We start from the raw sequence: 19,115 nt of genomic DNA, 5'->3' as shown, positions 1-19,115 counted from the left end.
CAAATTATAGCTGAAAACTTCTTTAATCTGGGGAAGGACATAGACATCAAAATCCAAGGAGCACAGAGAACTCCCATTAAATTCAACAAAAGCCAACCATCGACAAGGCATATCAGAGTCAAATTCACAAGATCCACACACAAGGAAAGAATCCTAAAATCAGCAAGAGAAAAAAGTCCTTAACCTACATGGAAGACAGATCAGGTTCATACCAGATCTGTCCACAGAAACATGGAAGGCCAGAAGAAAATGGCAGGAGATATTCAATGTGCTGAATGGAAAAAATATGCAGCCAAGAGGTTTTTATCCAGCAAGGCTATCATTCAGAATAGAAGAGACAAAGAGTTTCTTGGACAAAAACTAAGGAGTTTGTGATCATTAAACCAGCCCTACAAGAAATTTTAAGGGGGACTCTCTGCATGGAGAAAAAATGACCAAAGCAACAAAAACTAGAAAATACCAGAGAACACCACCAGAAATACCATCTCTACAGTTAACACAATGGCACTAAATTCATATCTTTCAATAATTACTCTGAATGTAGGCAGACTAAATGCTCAATCAAAATATATAGGGTATCAGAATGGATTAAAAAACAAGATCCATCTCTATGATGCCTACAAGAGATTTGAGACCTATAGAGATCTGCAGATTTAAAGCGAGAGGATGGAGAACAATCTATCATGCTAATGGATGTCAAAAGAAAGCTAGAGTAGGGCATCCCTGGGTGGCTCAGTGGTTTAGCGCCTGCCTTCAGCCCAGGGCATGGTTCTGGGACACTGGGATCAAGTCCCATATCAGGCTCCCTTCATGGAGCCTGCTTCTCCCTCTGCCTGTGTCTCTGCCTCTCTCTCTTTTTGTGTCTCCCATGAATAAAGAAATCTTAAAAAGCTAGAGTAGCCATACTTATATCAGACAAACTAGATTTTAAAACAAAGACTGTAATGTGAGATAATTAAGGGTCTATCCATCAAGAAGATCTAGCTAGTTGTAAATATTTATGCCCCACTCAAATATATAAATCAATTAATAATAAACATAAATAAATTCATTGATAATAATGTAATAATAGTAGGGGACTTTAACACTCCACTTACAGCAATGGACAGATAACCTAAGCAGAAAATCAACAAGGAAACAATGACTTTGAATGACACACTGATTGATTGGACTTCATAGATATTTATAACATTTCATCCTAAGGAGCAGAATACACATTCTTTTCAAGTGCACATGGAACATTCTCCAGAATAGAACACATACTGGGTCACAAGTCAGCCCTTAACAAATATAAAAAGGTCGAGATTATACCATGCATATTTTCAGACCATAACACTATGAAACTTGAAGTCAACCACAAGAAAAAAATTGGAAAGATCTCAAATATATGCACTTACAGACCATCCTACTAAAGAATGAATGGGTTAACCAGTAAATCAAAGAAGAAATTTAAAAGATACATGGAACCAAACAAAAATGAAAACATGACAGTCTAAAATTTTTGGGATGCAGCAAAGGTGGTCTTAAGAGGGAATTCTATCAGACATTTAAAGAAGAGCTAAACTTATTCTATCTCAAACTGTTCCAAAAAATAGAAATGGAAGGAAAATTTCAAAAATCATTCTATGAAGCCAGCATTACTCTGATTCCAAAACCAGATAAAGACTTCACTAAAAAGGAAAATTACAGGCCAATATTCCTGATGAACATGGATGCAAAAATTCTCAAGAAAATACTAGCAAATCAAACTCAACCAGTACATTAAAATAATTATTTGCCATGATCAAGTGAGACTTATTCCTGGGCTGTAGGAGTTGTTCAACTTCATAAATCAACCAATGTGACACTCCACATTAATTAAAGAAAGAATAAGAATCATATGATCCTGTCAATAGATGCAGAAAAGGTATTTGACAAAATATAGCATTCTTTCTTGATAAAAAAAACCCTCAACAAAGTACAGATATATGGGATATACCTCAACATCATAAAGGCCATATATGAAAGACCCACAGTTAATATCATCCTCAATGAGAAAAAACTTAGAGCCCTTCCCCTATGACCAGGAATAAAACAAGGATATCAGCTGTCACCATACTATTTAACATAGTTCTAGAAGTCTTAGCTTTAGCAATCAGACAGCAAAAAGAAATAAAAGGCATCCAAATTGACAAGGAAGAAGTCAAACTTCACTATTTTCAGATGACATGATACTCTGTGTAGAAAACCTGGAAGACTCCTCCAAAATATGCTAGAACTAATACATGAATTCAGCAAAGTTGCAGGATATAAAAGCAATGTGCAGAATCTGTTCTATTTCTATACATCAATAATGAAGCAGCAGAAAAGGAAACCAAGGAATTGATCCCATATATAATGGCACCAAAAACACTAAGATACCTAGGAATAAACATAAGGAGGTAAAAGATCCATACTCTGAAAACCATAGATCATTTTATTGAAGACTACACAAAGAAATGGAAAAGCATTCCATGCTCACAGATTGGAAGAACAAATATTGTTAAAATGTCTATAGTACTCAAAGCTATCTACACATTTAATGAAATCCCTATCAGAACAGCACCAGCATTTTTTCACAGAGCTAGAACAAACAATCCTAAAATTTGTATGGAACCTTGAAAGACCCTAAGTAGCCAAAGTAATTCTGAAGAAGAACAAAACTAGAAGCATCATGATTCCAGATTTCAAGCTATTTTACAAAGCTACGGTCATCAAGACAGTATGGTACTGGCACAAAAACAGACACATAGGGTAACCTGGGTGGCTCAGCAGTTTAGTGCCACCTTCAGCCCAGGGCATGATCCTGAAGACCCGGGATCGAGTCCCGCATTGGGCTCCCTGCATGGAGCCTGCTTCTCCCTCTGCCTGTGTCTCTGTCTCTCTCTCTCTCTGTCTCATGAATATATAAATAAAACCTTTAAAAAAACAGACACATAGATCAATGGAAGAAAATAGAGACCCAAGAAATGGACCCACAATTATATGGTCAACAAGTTTTTAACAAAGCAGGAAAGAATATTCAATGGAAAAAAGACAGTCTCCTCAACAAATGGTGTTGGGAAAACAGGACAGCGACATTCAGAAGAATGAAACTGGACCACTTTCTTACAGCATACACAAAAATAAATTCAAAATGAATGAAAGGCCTAAATGTGAGACAGGAAACCACCAAAATTCTAAAGGAGAATCAGGCAGAAAGCACTTTGACTTCAGGCCATAGCAACTTCTTACTAGACATAACACTGGAGGGAAACTAAAGCAAAAACGAACTATTGGGACTTTATCAAGATAAAAACTTCTGCACAGCAAAGGAAACAATAAAACTAAAAGGCAGCCTACAGAATGGGAGAAGATATTTGCAAGTAACATATCCAAAATCTAGAAAGAATTTATCAAAGTCAAAACCCAAAAAACCCCAAATAATCCAGCTAAGAAATGAGCAGAAGATGTGACTAGACACTTTTCCAAACAAGATATCCAGATGGCTACAGACACATGAAAAGATTCTCAACACCACTCATCATCAAGGAATTATAAATCAAAATCACAATGAGATAACACCTCACACCTGTCAGAACGGCTAAGATTAACAAGGGAAACAAAGGTGTTGGCAAGGATGAGAAGGGGGAAACCCTCCTGCACTCTTGGTAGGAATGCAAACTGGTGCAGCCACTCTGCAGAAAAGTATGGCGCTTCCTCAAAAAGTTATAGAAATACCCTATGACCTAGCAAATTACACTACTGGGTATTTAACTGAAGGATACAAAAACAGATTCAAAGGGGTACATGCATTTCAATGTTGACAACACCATTATCAACAATAGCAAAACTAAAAAAAAAAAAAAAAAAAAAAAAAACAATAGCAAAACTATAGAAAGAGCTTGAATGCCTATCAACTGATGAATGGATAGAAAGATATGGTATATGTATTTGCAGTGGAATTTTACCCAGTCATCAAAAAAAAAAAAAATCTTAACATTTGCAATGATGTGGATGGAGTTACAGTATATTGTGCTAAGCAGAATAAATCAGTCAGAGAAAGGCAAATACCACATGATCTCACTCATATATGAAACTTAAGAAACAAAACAGATGAACATATGGGAAGGGGGGAAAAGGAAAAAAGAGAGAGGGAAGCAACCATAAGAGACTCTTTTTCAAAAAGATTTATTTATTTATTGGAGAGAGAGAGCACACACACACACACACACACGCATGCACGTATGTGTTTGCACAAGCTGAGGGGAAGAGCAGAGGCACTAGGAGAGAGAATCCTCAAGCAGACTCCCTGCTGAGCACAGAGCCTAACACAGAGGTCCATCCCAGGACCCTGAGATCATGACCTGAACCAAAATCTGCAGTCAGATGCTTATTGACTGAGCCACCTCAGTGCCCCCCACAAGACACTCTTAACAATATATAACATACTGAGGGTTGATAGTGGGAGGTGGGCAGGGTGATGGGTATTAAACAGGGCACTTGTGATGAGCACTGGGAGTTGTATATAAATGATAAACCACTGAATTCTACTCCAGAAACCAATATTGCACTGTATATTCACTAAAATTTAAATAAATAAATAAAAAAAGCAGGTGCTTGGTGACTTGGTTGGTTAGGTGCCTTACACTTGATTTCAGCTCAGATCATGATCTTAGTGTTGTGAGATCAAGCCCTGCATCAGGCTCCACATTCAGTGGAGAGTCTGCTTGAGATTCTCTCTCCCTCTCCCTTGTGCCCCTCCTTTCCCACTTCTCTCTTTCTCTCTCTCACATACATACATAAATGAAAGAATAAATAAAGTCTTTGCCATAAGTCCAATGTCTGGGCTGCTTCTTCTTTTTTTAAAAGTAGGTTCCACACCCAGTGTGGAGTCCAATGTGGGGCCCAAACTCACAACCCTGAGATTAAGACTGGAACTGATATCAAGAGTCAGACATTCAAACAACTGAACCAATGGCACCCCCAATGTCTGGGCTTCCTAAGGAATGGTTTCTATTAAGTGATTTGCTAATATTTTCTCCTGGCACATGCCTTGTCTTCTCATTCTTTTAATGATCTGTTCATTCTTTCAAAAATCCAAAGTTCTCAATTTTGATGAAGATCAATTTATTAAATTTTCTTTTGTAGACCATATTTTTGATGTTATATCCAAGAAATCTTTGCCTAACTCAACATCATGAAGATTTTTAAAAAGATTTCATTTATTTATTCATGAAAGACACACACAGAGAGAGAGAGGTAGAGACAGAGGCAGAGGGAGAAGCAGGCTTAATGCAGGGAGCCCAATGCGGAACTCAAACCCCGGGACCGCAGGATCATGCCCTGAGCTGAAGGCAGACGCCTAACCGCTGAGCCACCTAGGCGTCCCAGTATTATGAAGATTTAAAAGTATTTTTTTCTGCTAGAAGTTTTATAATTTGGGGTTTTAGATTTATGCTTCATTTTGAGTCAAGTTTTCATTATGCTGTGAATTATGATTCAAATGCCATTCATTTTGCATGTGGATATCCAAATTTTCCAGGACCATTTATTGAAAAGTCTGTTCTTTTTCTAATGAATTAGCTTTATTACTTTATTGAAAATCAATTTACCATGCATGTGTGGGTGTATTTCTGAACTCTGTTCCATCCTATAGATCTATTTGTCTATATCAATACCACTACCCACCATCTTGACTACGTACCTTTAATATAAATCTTGAAGTTAAATAGTATTGGTCTCCCAATTTTGCTCTCTTTCAAAGTTGTTTTAATTCAGGCTTTTTGCATTTCTAATTAATTTTAGAGTCAGTTTGTCAATTTCTAATCCTCCAGGGAATTTCTAATCCTGCAGGGATTTTGATTGGGTATACATTGAACATACAGATTAATTTGGGAGACAATTGACATCTTAACAATAATGAATTTCCCAATCCATGAACATGCCATATATCTCCATTTATTTAGGTCTTTAATGTTTCTTAGCAAATTTGAGCAGCTTTCAGCATTCAGATTTTAGTCAAATTGGGCTGCTTTAAAAAAATACCACAGACTGTGTGGCTTAAATAAATTAATTTTCTCAATGTTCAGGAGGCTGGAAAGTCTAAGATTAAGGATCTGTAAGATTAAATTCTTGATGAGAATTCTCTAGGTTTGCAAATGCCCACCTTCCTGCTGTGTCCTCACATAATGGAAAAAGAAAATTTTGGTGTCTCTTCCTCTTCTTGTAAGGGGACCAGCCCTATTAAATTAGGGCTTCACCCTTATGAACTAGTTTAACCCTTATCATCTCCTTTCTCCAAATATAGGGACTCTGGGATCATGCCCTATGCCAAAGCAGATGCTCAACGGCTGACCCACCCACGTGTCCCAATTTGTCTTTATATTTAAGGTGGGTTTCTTGGGGCACCTGGGTGGCTCAGTGGTTGAGCGTCTGCCTTCAGCTCAGGGTGTGATTCCGGAGTCCTGGGATTGAGTCTTGCATCAGACTCCCCACAGGGAGCCTGCTTATCCCTCTGCCTATGTCTCTGCCTCTCTGTGTCTCTCATGAATAAATAAATAAAATCTTAAAAAATAAATAAAGTGGTTTTCTGTATGCAGATACGATTGAATTTTTTTTTTTAGCTATTCTGAAAATCTCTGCCTTTAAATTAGGCTGTACAATTTACACTTAATATGATTATTGATATGATTGATTTTTTAAAAAGATTTTATTTATTTAGTCATGAGAGATACAGAGAGGCAGAGGCATAGGCAGAATTAGAAGCAGGCTCTCTGCGGGGATCCTGGGACCCTGGGATTACAACCTGAGCTGAAGGCAGATGCTCAAGTATTGAGCCACCCAGGCATCATATCATTGACTTTAAATGTCCCATCTTGCAATTTGCTTTCTCTTTGTTTTAACTCTTCTTTGTTCTCTTTCTTGCCTTTCTTCCCCCTTCTTTTGGATTGAGTATTCTTTTATTCTATCTCTTCTGTTGACTTTTTAGCTATAACTCTTTGTTATGTTATTTTTGTGGTCATTTTAGGTTTTACAATATACATCTTTAACTTATCACAATGTAATATCATGATAATATACCTCTCTGCACATAGTATTAGAACATTGGGATGCCTGGGTGGCTCAGTGGTTGAGTGTATTCCTTCAGCTCAGATCATGATCCCAGGGTCCTGGGATTGAGTCCCATATCGGGCTCATTGCAGGGAGCCTGCTTCTCCTTTTTCCTATGTCTCTGCCTCTCTCTCTCTCTCTCTTCCTCTCATGAATAAATAAATAAAATCTTAAAAACAAAAAAAAGACATTGCAACATTATATGCCCATTTTTCACCTCTGGGCCATTCTGCTTTTGTGACCATACATTTTACATCTATGTATGTTTTTTTAAAGATTTTTATTTATTTATTCATAGACACAGACACACACACACACAGAATGAAAGAGAGAGAGAGAGAGAGAGGCAGAGACACAGGCAGAGGGAGAAGCAGGCTCCTTACAAGGAGCCTGACGTGGGACTCCATCCCGGGTCTCCAGGATCACGCTCTGGGCTGAAGGTGGCGCTAAACCGCTGAGCCACCCAGGCTGCCCGTCATTTATATATGTTATACAACCCAGAATACATTCTTATTATTTTTACTTTAACAATAGAATATCTTTTAAAAATATTAAAATAATAAGAAAAAACCCTCTTTTTATTTAAGTATGTACTTACCCTCTCCTGTGCTCTTCATTCTTTTGTGTAGATCTAGATTTCCATCTGAAACACCTTTCCTTCTGTGGAAAGGACTTCTTTTATCATTTGTTTCAGTAGATCTTGTGATGAATTCTTTCAGCTATTGTTTGCCTGGAAAAGTCCTTAATTTGCCTTTGTTTCTAAAGCTATTTTAACTGGATAAAGAATTTTCAGTTGACAATCAAAAAAACATACTTCAAAGATACTGTTCTTCAAACATATTGTTCTTTGATATCTTTTGGCTTTTATTATTCCCTGCAAGCTATCAACCTTACCTTTGTTCCTCTATACCTATATTTTCCTTCTATGGATGATTTTAAGATCTTTTAAGTTGCTAGTATTGAGCAATTATGTTGTGCCTTGCAGTAGCTTTCTCCATGTCTCTTGTGCTCATGATTCATTGGGTTTCTTAGATCTATGGGTTTACAGTTTTCATAAGGTCTAGAAAGTTTCTGGTCATTATTTTTTCAAATATTTTTTTCTGTCCCTCCTTTTCTGTCTTTTCCTTTGGGAACTCTAATTACATACATATTAAATCAGTAATTCCACAATTTACTGATGTTTTGTTAATTTTTGTTGTTCAGTCTCTTTTCTTCTCCGTTTTATATTGGAGAGTTTCTATGGTTATGCCTTTTTTCCCCAAAAAGATTTTATTTATTTATTTCACAGAGAGAAAGAGCACAAACAGGGGGAGCAGCAGAGAAAGAAGCAGGCTCCCTGCTCAGCAGGGAGCCCAACACAGTTCTCAATCCCCAGGCTCCGGGACCAGGACCCAAACCAAAGACAGATGCTTAACCTACTGAGCCACCCAGGTGCCCCTATTGTTATGTCTTTAAATTCACTAATCTTTTCTTCTGCAACATAATCTGCCATTAATCCCATTCAGTGTATTTTTCATCTCAGACATTGTAATTTTCATCCCTAGATGTTCAATTTAATTTTTATATTTTTGAGTTTCAAGTATCTATTTAATATGTTCAATCTTTCCTCTAGTTTCTTGCAGATGCAGCAAGAGACATAAAATTATAAGAGAAGATAGTTATAATATCTCTGTTATGTGTCCCTGTCTACTAATTCTATCACTTGTATCATTTTGGGGTTAATTTTCTTTGCTCATTTTTCTCTGCATTATGGATCTTCCCAGGTTCCTGGATCCATATCTTCAACTCAGGAAAACCACTAGGCTCTGCCTGGTTTTCACTCTGTACTTCATTGCCTGGAGACTGTCTCCTATGATAGGGTGGGGTAATCCTAGGGCTCACCTTGTTTGTCCCCTATCTCTCAGCAATTACTGTCTTTCATTGCCTGAGGTCTAATGTCTTAAAAATTGTATTTCATGTATTTTGTCTTTCCTCCCTTCCAGTTGTTTCAGGCCCTATTGCTCCTTGTTGTAAGGGAGCAGAAGTTTCTCTCATTTAAAAAAGTTGGTGCTATATCAAATATCTTTTTACCCATTATAGCAGTATGAAACTAGAAGTCAGTTATGAGAAGAAAACTGGAAAAACCACAAACACATGAATACTAAATAACATGTTACCAAACAACAAATGGGTTGAGAGGAAACCAGAAAATACCTTGAGAAAATAAAAATGGAACACAACTTTCTAAAATCTATGGGATGCAGCAAAAAACAGTTCTAAGAGAGAAGTTTATAGTGATACACACCTACCACAAGAAAGAAGAAAAAAATCCCAAGTAAACAATCTAAGCTTCCATCTTATTTTTTAAAAGATTTTATTTATTTATTCATGAGAGACACACACAGAGAGAGAAGCAGAGACACACAGGCAGAGGGAGAAGCAGGTGTCATGCAGGGAGCCCAATGTGGGACCCGATCCTAGGACTCCAGGATCACACCCTGGGCCAAAGGCAGGTGCTAAACCGCTGAACCACCCAGGCGTCCCTCTAGGCTTACATCTTAAAGGAATTATAAAAAGACAAACAAAGCCTATAATTAGTGGAAGGAAGGAAATAATAAAGATCAGAGCAGAAATAAATAGAGATTTAAAAAAAATAATAGAAAAGATCAAAGAAACTAAAACCTGATCCATTGAAAAGATAAATATAATCAATAATACTCTAGCCAGACTCATCAAGAAAAAAAAGAGAGGAACAAAATAAATAAAATCAGAAATGAATGAGGTGAAATTATAATGGATATCTCAGAAACACAAAGAATTATAAGAAGCTATGATGAAAAATTATATGCCAACAAGTTGGACAATCAAGAAGAAATGGTAAATTCCTAGAAACATGCAATTTCCCAAGGCTGAATCATGAAGAAATTAAAAATCTGAATAGTAATAACAATTATAAGTAATGACATAAAAGCAGTAATTTAAAAACTCCTGAAAAACAAAAGTCCAGGACCAGAAAGCTTCACAGATGAATTCTGCTAAATATTAAGAAAAGCATTAGTAGTTGTTCTTTTCAAATTACTCCAAAAAATTGAAGACTTTATGAACTCCAAACTCACTTTATGAAGCCAGCATTACCCTGATACCAAATACTAAGACACCATGCAAAAGAAGAGAACTACAGGCCGATAGTCCTGATGAACATAGGTGCAAAAATCCTCAACAAAATACTAGCACACTGAATTCAACAATACATTAAAAGGAGCATAAACCATGATCAAATAGGATTTATTCCAGGGATGTAAGGATGGTTCAACATCTACAAATCAATCAATTTGATAAACTACATTAAAAAAAATGAAGGAAATAAATCTCAACAGATGGAGAAAAACAGCATTTGATAAAATTAAACATTCATTTGTGATAAGGGGGTATAAAAGAATGTACCTCAATATAATGTGTATGGGAGAAGCAAAGTGGGTATATCAATATAACAAAGAAGAAATGTATCTCAATATAATAAAGGCCATATATGACAAACCTACAGCTAACATTATATTCAATGGGGGAAAAGCTAAAAAAGCTTCTTCTCTAAGATGAGGAACAAGACAGGAATACCTGCTCTCATCACTTTTACTCAACACAGTATTGGAAGTCTTAGCCACAAGAATTAGGAAACGAAATGAAATAGAAGGCATCAAAACTGGAAGGGAAGAAGTAAAACTATCACTATCTGTAGATTACATAATAGTATACATAGAGAAGACGGGCTCCTGGGTGGCTCAGTTGGTTAGGCATCTGCCTTCAGCTCAGGTCATGATCCCAGGGTCCTGGGATCAAGCATGCTTCTCCCTCTCCCTCTGCCTGCCACTCCTCCTGCTTGTTCTCTCTCTCTCTCTCTCTCTGTGTGTGTGTGTGTGTGTGTGTGTGTGTGTCAAATAAATAAATAAAATCTTAAAAAAAAGAAAATCCTAAAGATGCCACACACACACACACACACACACAACTATTGGAACTAATAAATGATTTCAGTAAAGCTCAGGATACAAAAACAACAGGAAGAAATTGGTTGCATTTAAACATACTATTAATGAGCTATCAAAAAGAAAATTTAACGGGATCCCTGGGTGGCGCAGCGGTTTGGCGCCTGCCTTTGGCCCAGGGCGCGATCCTGGAGACCCAGGATCGAATCCCATGTCGGGCTCCCGGTGCATGGAGCCTGCTTCTCCCTCTGCCTGTGTCTCTGCCTCTGTGTGTGTGTGTGTGTGTGTGTGTGTGTGACTATCATAAATAAATAAAAAATTTAAAAAAAAAAAGAAAATTTAAGAAAAAAATCTCATTTAAAATTGCACCAAAATAGTAAAATACCTAGGAATAAATTTAACCAAGGAAGTGAAACAAAATACTTGTACTTTGAAAATTATAATACATTGAAAAAAGAAATTAAAGATGACACAAATGGAAAGATATTCCATGCTCATGGGTTGGAAGAATTGATGTTATTTAAATGTCCATACTACATGGGGGGATGGGCAAACTAGGTGATGGGGATTAAGGAGTGCACTTGCTATGATGAGTACTGGGTGACGTATAGAATTGTTTTAAGCACGATATTGTACCCTTGAAACTAATGTAACACTGCATGTTAACTATACCGAAATTAACATTTTTATTTATTTATTTATTTATTTATTTATTTATTTATTTATTTATTTTTGAAATTAACATTTTTAAAAAAAGAAAAAATGTTCATACTACCCAAAGCAATCTACAGATTCAATGTAATCCCATCAGAATACCAATAGCATTTTGAACAGAGAAAAACCAATTCTTTTTTTGTTTTTATAAGTATTTTTTAATATTTATTTATTCAGAGAGAGAGAGAGAGACTGAGAGGGAGAAGCAGGCTCCATGCAGGGAGCCCAACGCAGGACTTGATCCTGGGTCTCCAGGATCAGACCCAGGGCTGCAGGCGGCGCTAAACCGCTGCGCCACCGGGGGTGCCCGAGAAAAACCAATTCTAAAAATTGTATAGAACCATGAAGACCCCAAATAGCCAAAACAACCTTGAGAAAGAAGAACAAAGGTGTAGGTATCACACCTCCTGATTTCAAATTATACTACAAAACTATGGTAATCAAAACAGCTTGGTACTGGCACAAAAACAGACATAGATCAATGGAATAGAATATAGAGCCCAGAAAAAAACAACATACCCGTATCATCAATTAATCTATGACAAAGGAGGCAAGAATATATGAAAGGGAAAAGAGTCTCTTCAATAAATGGTGGTGGGAAAACTGGACAGCTACATGTAAAAGAATGAAAGTGGATTACTATATACTACGTACAAAAATAAACTCAAAATGTATTAAAGACTCGAATACAAGACCTAAAACCATAAAACTCCTAGAAGAAATTATAGGCAGTAAGCTCTTTGACATCAACCTTAGCAATATTTGTTTGGACCTGTAACCTTAGGCGAAAGGGCAACAAAATCTAAAATAAATAAATAAATGGGATTACATGAAACTAAAAAGCTTTTGCACAGTGAAGGAAACCATCAACAAAATGAAAAGGTAACTAGTAAACGGGAGAAGATATTTGAAAGTCATACATCTGATTAGCAGTTAATATCCAAAATATATGAGGAAGTTACCCAATCTAATATTTTAAAAAAACCCAAATAACACGATTAAAAAATGGGCAGAAGACTCGAATAGGCATTTCTTCAAAGAAGACATACAGATGGCCAACAGGTACATGAAAAGATGTTCAAAATCACTAATTATCAGGGAAATGAAAATCAAAACCTCAATGAGATATCATCTCATACCTGTCAGATTGGCTATTATCAAAAACAAAAAAAACAAAAAATAGTATGTGTTGGTGACGATGTGCAGAAAAAGGAATCCTTGCACACTGTTAGTGGGAATGTAAACTGGTGCAGCCACTGTGGAAAATGGTGTGGAGTTCCTCAAAGATTAAAAATGGAAATACCATGTGATCCAGCAATTCTACCTCTAGGCATTAGTCAAAGAAAGCAAAACATCAATTGGAAGAGATATATGCACACTTATATTCATTGCAGCATTATTTATAATAGCTAAGACGTTAGCAACTCAAGTGTCCATTGATAGATGAATGGATAAAGATGTGTGTGTGTATATATATATATATATCTCGTATATATATACATGATAAAGATGCATGTGTGTGTATCTATATACACACACTGGTATATTATTCAGGTATAAAAAAGTGAAATTTCGGGATCCCTGGGTGGTGCAGCAGTTTAGTGCCTGCCTTTGGCCCAGGGCGCGATCCTGGAGACCTGGGATCGAATCCCACGTCAGGCTCCTGGTGCATGTAGCCTGCTTCTCCCTCTGCCTGTGTCTCTGCCTCTCTCTCTCTCTCTCTGTGACTATCATAAATTAATTAATTTAAAAAAATTTAAAAAAAAGTGAAATTTCGCCATTTGCAACAACATGCATGGACTTAGTATTATGTAAGTGAAATAAGGCAGAGAAAGACAATAATAATTAGGACTACAAGCACTGCTATAACTATTAATTTTGTGCTCACAGCACTTTATATGTGTGCAGGCTCATCTTTAGAGCCCATTTCCAAAAATGCGGTATCGGGGTTAAAGAATACATCCATTTGACATTGAGGCAGACATTGCCAAAACCCTTCCATAGGTTTTCAGCACTCTGCGTGGCCACCAGTTATTTCTGAGAATGCCTGCCTGCAGAGTGAGTTGTCAATATTTTGGATTTTGCCACTGTGGCAGGTGAGAAATTCCTTACCATTTTAGTGTCTGTTCTTCCAGATTTTTTTCCCCGCTTGCATATGTGCATATAAGAATAAATTTCTGATGCCACCTTTCAGCTTTCACCCTTCCAGCGTCACCTCCTGCCTTTCCCTTTCCTCCCCATCTCTAACATCAACCACCATTTACATCATACATACTCCTGGCAGAGCTCATAGAACCCTGACATGTAAAACTCGGCTCTGAGGTCCTCTCTCTGCTCCACAGCGTGCAGATGCACTGCGTTCACCAGAGCATCATTTCTCTCTGAAGCGGCTCCCGAGGGGCCCAGGCTGGAGGACACAGGCTCCACACCCTCACCCCTGCTCGTAGTGCACCGCTGTGGGATTGCTGCGTTGGGTGCGGGGGCTTTAGCATCTGCACAGCCTGGGGCGATGCCGCCACAGACTAGGCGCCCCACAAAACAGTTCGCGAGGGACACACCGAGTGTGAACGCCTAAAGCGCCGAAAACGGCCTCGAGCCCACCAGGCAAGGTCCACGTGTGCCCCGGCCGCCTCCGCCGCTCTCTCCCCGCAGCTCCCGGCAGGTCCCGCTCCCAGCCCCGCCCCCCGCTCGCCCTCCTTCCTTTCCGCCGCGTCTCAGCCCCGCCCCGCCCCGCCCCGCGCTCCACCTCTGCCACGCCCAGCACGCTCGCGCCCCTCCCCCGAGGCCCCGCCCCCACCCTACGCCCCGCCCCGTCTGCCTCGCCCACCGCCCTCACTCGGCTTCCACGCTCCTCCTCCTCAGACCCCGCCTCCGCCCCGTGGAGCGCGGACTTCCGGAGCCGGAGGAGCCGCCGTCGACCCGGGCGCCCGCTCTACGGCTGACGTCAGCACGCCGGGGGGCGGGGCCGGGAGGAGACGCGCGCGTCGGGACGTGGGCTCACCTGTGATCTGCGGGCCCGCCGCGCCGTTTGCTGAGTCTGCTCTGAGCTGTCTCCCGCCGTCCCGGGCTACCCGTCGCTGCCCGCCCGCCCGCCGGCCGCAGAGCCGCGCCTGCGCAGCGCCCGGGCCCGAGCGGGTGGCGCCGGCGGCCATGGCGCACCGCTGCCTGCGGCTGTGGGGCCGGGGAGGCTGCTGGCAGCGCGGCCTGCCCCCGCTGCTCCTGGCTGGCGTCCGCATGGGCCCCAGCGAGCGGTCCTGCCTCCGGACGGTGAGTCCCAGCGCCCTCCGCCCCCGGCCCGGCCCGACCCGGCCCGACCCGGCCCTTGGGCCTGCTTCCGGCCCGGGAGAGCAGGGCGTCAAGGTCACCGGCCCCTGGGCGCGCTCGCGGCAGTCCCGGCGTCCAGGGCGGCTCCCCGCGGTGATGGGCCGCGTGCGCCGCGCCTTGGGTGGTTTACCCCGTGGTCCCCGTGAGCACGCGGTGCATGTCAAACCCTGGCTGTGGGATTGGATTTCTGAAAGCAGAACCGGATACTCGTGCGTAAGGGAGCTTCAAACAGATCCTCTGGGACAGTCCTCCGACTTCATTCAGGGCGAACCCATTTTACAGATAGAGCAGCCGAGACCTCACGACGTTAAGGAACTCCATCATATCTCCAGCATAAGTTGCTTTCTTTCACCTGCTTTCACGGTGTTGGAAGATAGCAGCTGTTGTGCATGTGTTTTAAGGGTCACAGCGTGAGCATGATTTAACGAAAAGCACAGGTTTTGGGGGTAAGCTACTCCAGTTCTCCGAGCTTCCGTTTCTCATCTGTTGAATGGGGCTGTTGCTGGCATCCTGGGTCTGGCATGTAGTAGGTAATACATAGGAACTGTGACTATTAATGATACCACCTCCTCAGATTAGAGAATGTTGTGTTTTGTTGCATAAGAAAGCCTGTCCTCAGGAGGAGGCTCTTTTGGTGGTAACCATATGCAGGGCTGCACCGTGCGAGCTGTGCTAGTCCGCTTTCCTGGAGTGATGATCGTGTGCTCTTACGGAACCGCGGCCACAATCTGTCAAGTAAAGGTTCATGTAATGGGTAGTCGGTATCAGCTGTTTCAGCAACACAGTCTCTCCTGCATTCTACCGGTTTTTTAGAGACCAGCCTTGCGGTGGTTTACTTAGAGGCATGGGGCAAAAGGGCATAGTGGTTAAGGCCTGGAGTCCCTCACGGGAAGCTGTCACTTACTAACAAGATGCCCCTGAGGAAATTATCTCAGCCTCTCCACTTAAAAGGGGTATTGTTATTATTTTTAAAGATTTACTTATTCATGAGAGACACAGGCAGAGGGAGAAGCAGGCTCCCTGCAGGAAGCCGGATGTGGGACTCCATCTCAGGACCCCGGGATAACGACCTTAGCTGGAGGCAGATGTTCAACCACTGAGCCACCCAGGCGTCCTCAAAAGGGGGTATTAATAGTCCTGCCATTCAAGATTTTTTTCAAAGCTTTCTTGCCAGTCTTGGAATGTCTTCATCCCCTTCTTACTCAACTGCCTTGCACTAGGCCTAACGTTTTGTGCATTGCAATCCATGTTGCCATCTTACCTTCTTGCCCTCTCCTTTAAACCCTAGAGAATATTGGATTCAGGTAATAAGCTGGTAGAGATCTATCTGCCCTGTGAGTTTGCAGTTTTTATGTCAGGAATCTTATCTTAAAGCCCTTTCTCTTTTGAGTGGTACTATTGTACTGTGATGCTTTGATGCTGAGGTATAAGGAAGCACTCTGTGCTGATGGGAATCCCTGATTGGGGATCTGTGACACATTCCATGGTGTTGCTTTGAAGATCTGTCTGGGGACATTAGGGCATTATTACTGTGCTGCCTGCAAGAGAGTCTGAAAGAACAGATTTGCCTTTAGGTCTGTGCTGCCGTTAAAGGTCAGGCACAGAGTATAATTCTCACGGTTTTTCTGGGAAAAAGATTTTTTTTTTTAAGATTATATTTATTTACTCATGAGAAACACAGAGAGGGAGAAGCAGGCTCCATGCAGGGAGCCCAACGCGGGACTCGATCCCAGGACTCCAGGATCACGCCCTGGCTAAAGGCAGACGCTCAACCGCTGAGCCACCTGGACATCCCAAGGAAAAGATTTTTATATGACATGTCCATTCTCATGTTTTACGCTCAGAAGAATAAGACTGATGAAAAAGCATCTAAAAAATGTTCATACTGTCAAACATAAAAGCTAACTTGCTAAAATGAGGTTCTCTAAACTTAAATTTTATAAGTTGATATTTTTTATGTTATCCTTTGATTGGGCTTGGATTAGATAAGCAGAGAAAAGTTTTATTGATGGTGCCCTTAGAGAAAATAACCTCAGCATTAAAAGCAGTTACAGGATTATTGCTAGAAGTATTCCAGGTCAATACAATTATGAAAATAGAAGGTTTATTGGTCAATAAATATTTATAGAGTACATAGCTTGTGCCTGACTTTGTACTTTATGGTGACATAAAGACTTACTTTATATAGTGATGTAAACAACCCTTACTCTCAAATAGCTTTCAGAATAACTGGGGGACACCTGGGTGGCTCAGTCAGTTAAGCGTCTGCCTTGGGCTCAGGTCATGATCTCAGGGTTCCTGAGATCAAGACCTGCATCAGGCTCCCTACTCAACAGAGTCTGTTTCTCCCTCTTCCTCTGCCCTCTGTTGGTGCTCGTGCTTTCTCTCTTTCTCTCTCCCTCTCTGTCTCTCTCTCTCTCTCTTTTGCAAATCTTTAAAAAAATTGGAAATAATAATTTAAATGTAGGTATCATCATAGGATTTTAACAGTGCTTTTCCATACACTAATCCATTCAGTCCTGAAGGTGGCATCCCTGGGAACTAGTTGGTTCTCCCATTACAAATGTGTAACTGAAGTTCCTAATACGAGATGTGTTAAAGATCATTGTTTTAAAAATTCAGATTTCTAGCTTTAACAAAATTAAAAGTTCTGACACTGCCTGGTGATTATAGATCCTTCAAATCCCAGGCCTAGATGTGACTTGTAACGCCCTTAGGTCTCTTGAACTCTCTTCTCTATGCTACCTCTGTTACATATACGTAGAGGTTTTGTATTGTTGGATGTGTTATACTATCCTGTAATAGATGTCCTCCGTACTCTCCCTTACACTCCAGAGTTTCTCAGAGGTAGAGCTTGGTGCTGACCTCCTGACCTCCACCACTTAGCAGTGCATGACCTGGAGTAGATGGTTCAGTGGGCCTATGTGACTTGATTTATCCATCTTAACTAACAGGTCATTTTAATCTAAACTCTTAATGGATTTGGTATTGGAAAGCTTCATTCCCTTATGATACATTCTTATTTATTATTAGTGGTTATTTCATAGGCCAAGTGTTCCCAGGGGTCAAGGAGGGCCTAATGCAACAGAAGCTCCAAATTCTGTCAGACTAGCATTGCTGTCAAACAAGATCAATGTCAGTGTTTCTGTCCTATTTTGCTGTGTAGAGTTATATATTAACTTGTAGTTAAATCAGCTCATTCTTTGTATTTTTGTTGAAATTTTTTAATTCACATCCCATAAAATTAATCATTTTAAAGTGTACTGGTTTTTGGAATATTCTCATGGTTCTACAAATCATCACCACTGTCTAATTCCAGAACATTTCATCACCCCAGAAAGAAGCCCTGTGAACACCAATTAGAGTCACTCCCCAACCAGTCCTTTAGCCCTAGGCAACTACTAATCAATCTACAGTCTTTATAGATTTGCCTATTTTGGACATTTCATATGGGTGAAATCATGTAATGTGTGGCCATTTGTATCTGGTTCCTTTAACGGCATAAATTTCAAGTTTATTCATGTGGTAGTATTTATCAGTGCTTAAATTCTTTTTTATGACTGAGTAATATTCCATTGTTTGCATATACCACATTTATGTCTTCACCGTCACTTGGTAGACATTTGGGTTGTTTCTACTTTTTGGCTCTTGTGAATAATGCTGCTATGAACATTCATGTACAAGGTTTTGTGTGGACAGTTTTCCATTTTTTTTGGAGGGGGGAGCAGATTGACTGGATCACGTAGTAACTCTGCCTTTAACATTTTGAGAATGCTGAACTTTTTCAAAGTGGCTGAACTGATTCCCATTCCCACCAACAGTGCATGAGGGCTCCCCTTTGTGCACATTCCACATTCTCACCATTATTGTCTTTTTGATTATAGTCACCCAGCACATGTGGTTTTGTGATGTTATATTTTCCTCATCAGACCATAGAGACAATGCTGGTGGTTACTAATACAGATGAACTTCTCTTTAAAAGTTCTCATCTGTATTTAAAAGTTTGTT

The 19,115-nt window shown here is 40.2% G+C and overlaps 1 protein-coding gene across 1 annotated transcript in view; it reads left to right on the top strand.

Moving 5' to 3' along the window:
* Window positions 1-14,823: 14,823 nt before the first annotated feature.
* Window positions 14,824-19,115, top strand: part of AFG3L2 (AFG3 like matrix AAA peptidase subunit 2) — a 38,522-nt gene continuing 34,230 nt past the window's right edge. The window contains exon 1 of the mRNA XM_038543908.1: window positions 14,824-15,050. Within this exon, the coding sequence (XP_038399836.1) occupies window positions 14,934-15,050 (117 nt within the window). The 5' untranslated portion in view covers window positions 14,824-14,933. The remainder of the gene's footprint in view (window positions 15,051-19,115) is intronic.

Source organism: Canis lupus, chromosome 7 (assembly GCF_011100685.1).
Source record: "Canis lupus familiaris isolate Mischka breed German Shepherd chromosome 7, alternate assembly UU_Cfam_GSD_1.0, whole genome shotgun sequence".
In the NCBI taxonomy this organism is placed as follows: Eukaryota; Metazoa; Chordata; class Mammalia; order Carnivora; family Canidae; genus Canis; species Canis lupus.
The sequence above is the reverse complement of the archived record's forward strand: the minus strand, read 5'-3'. Positions and strand labels throughout refer to the sequence as shown.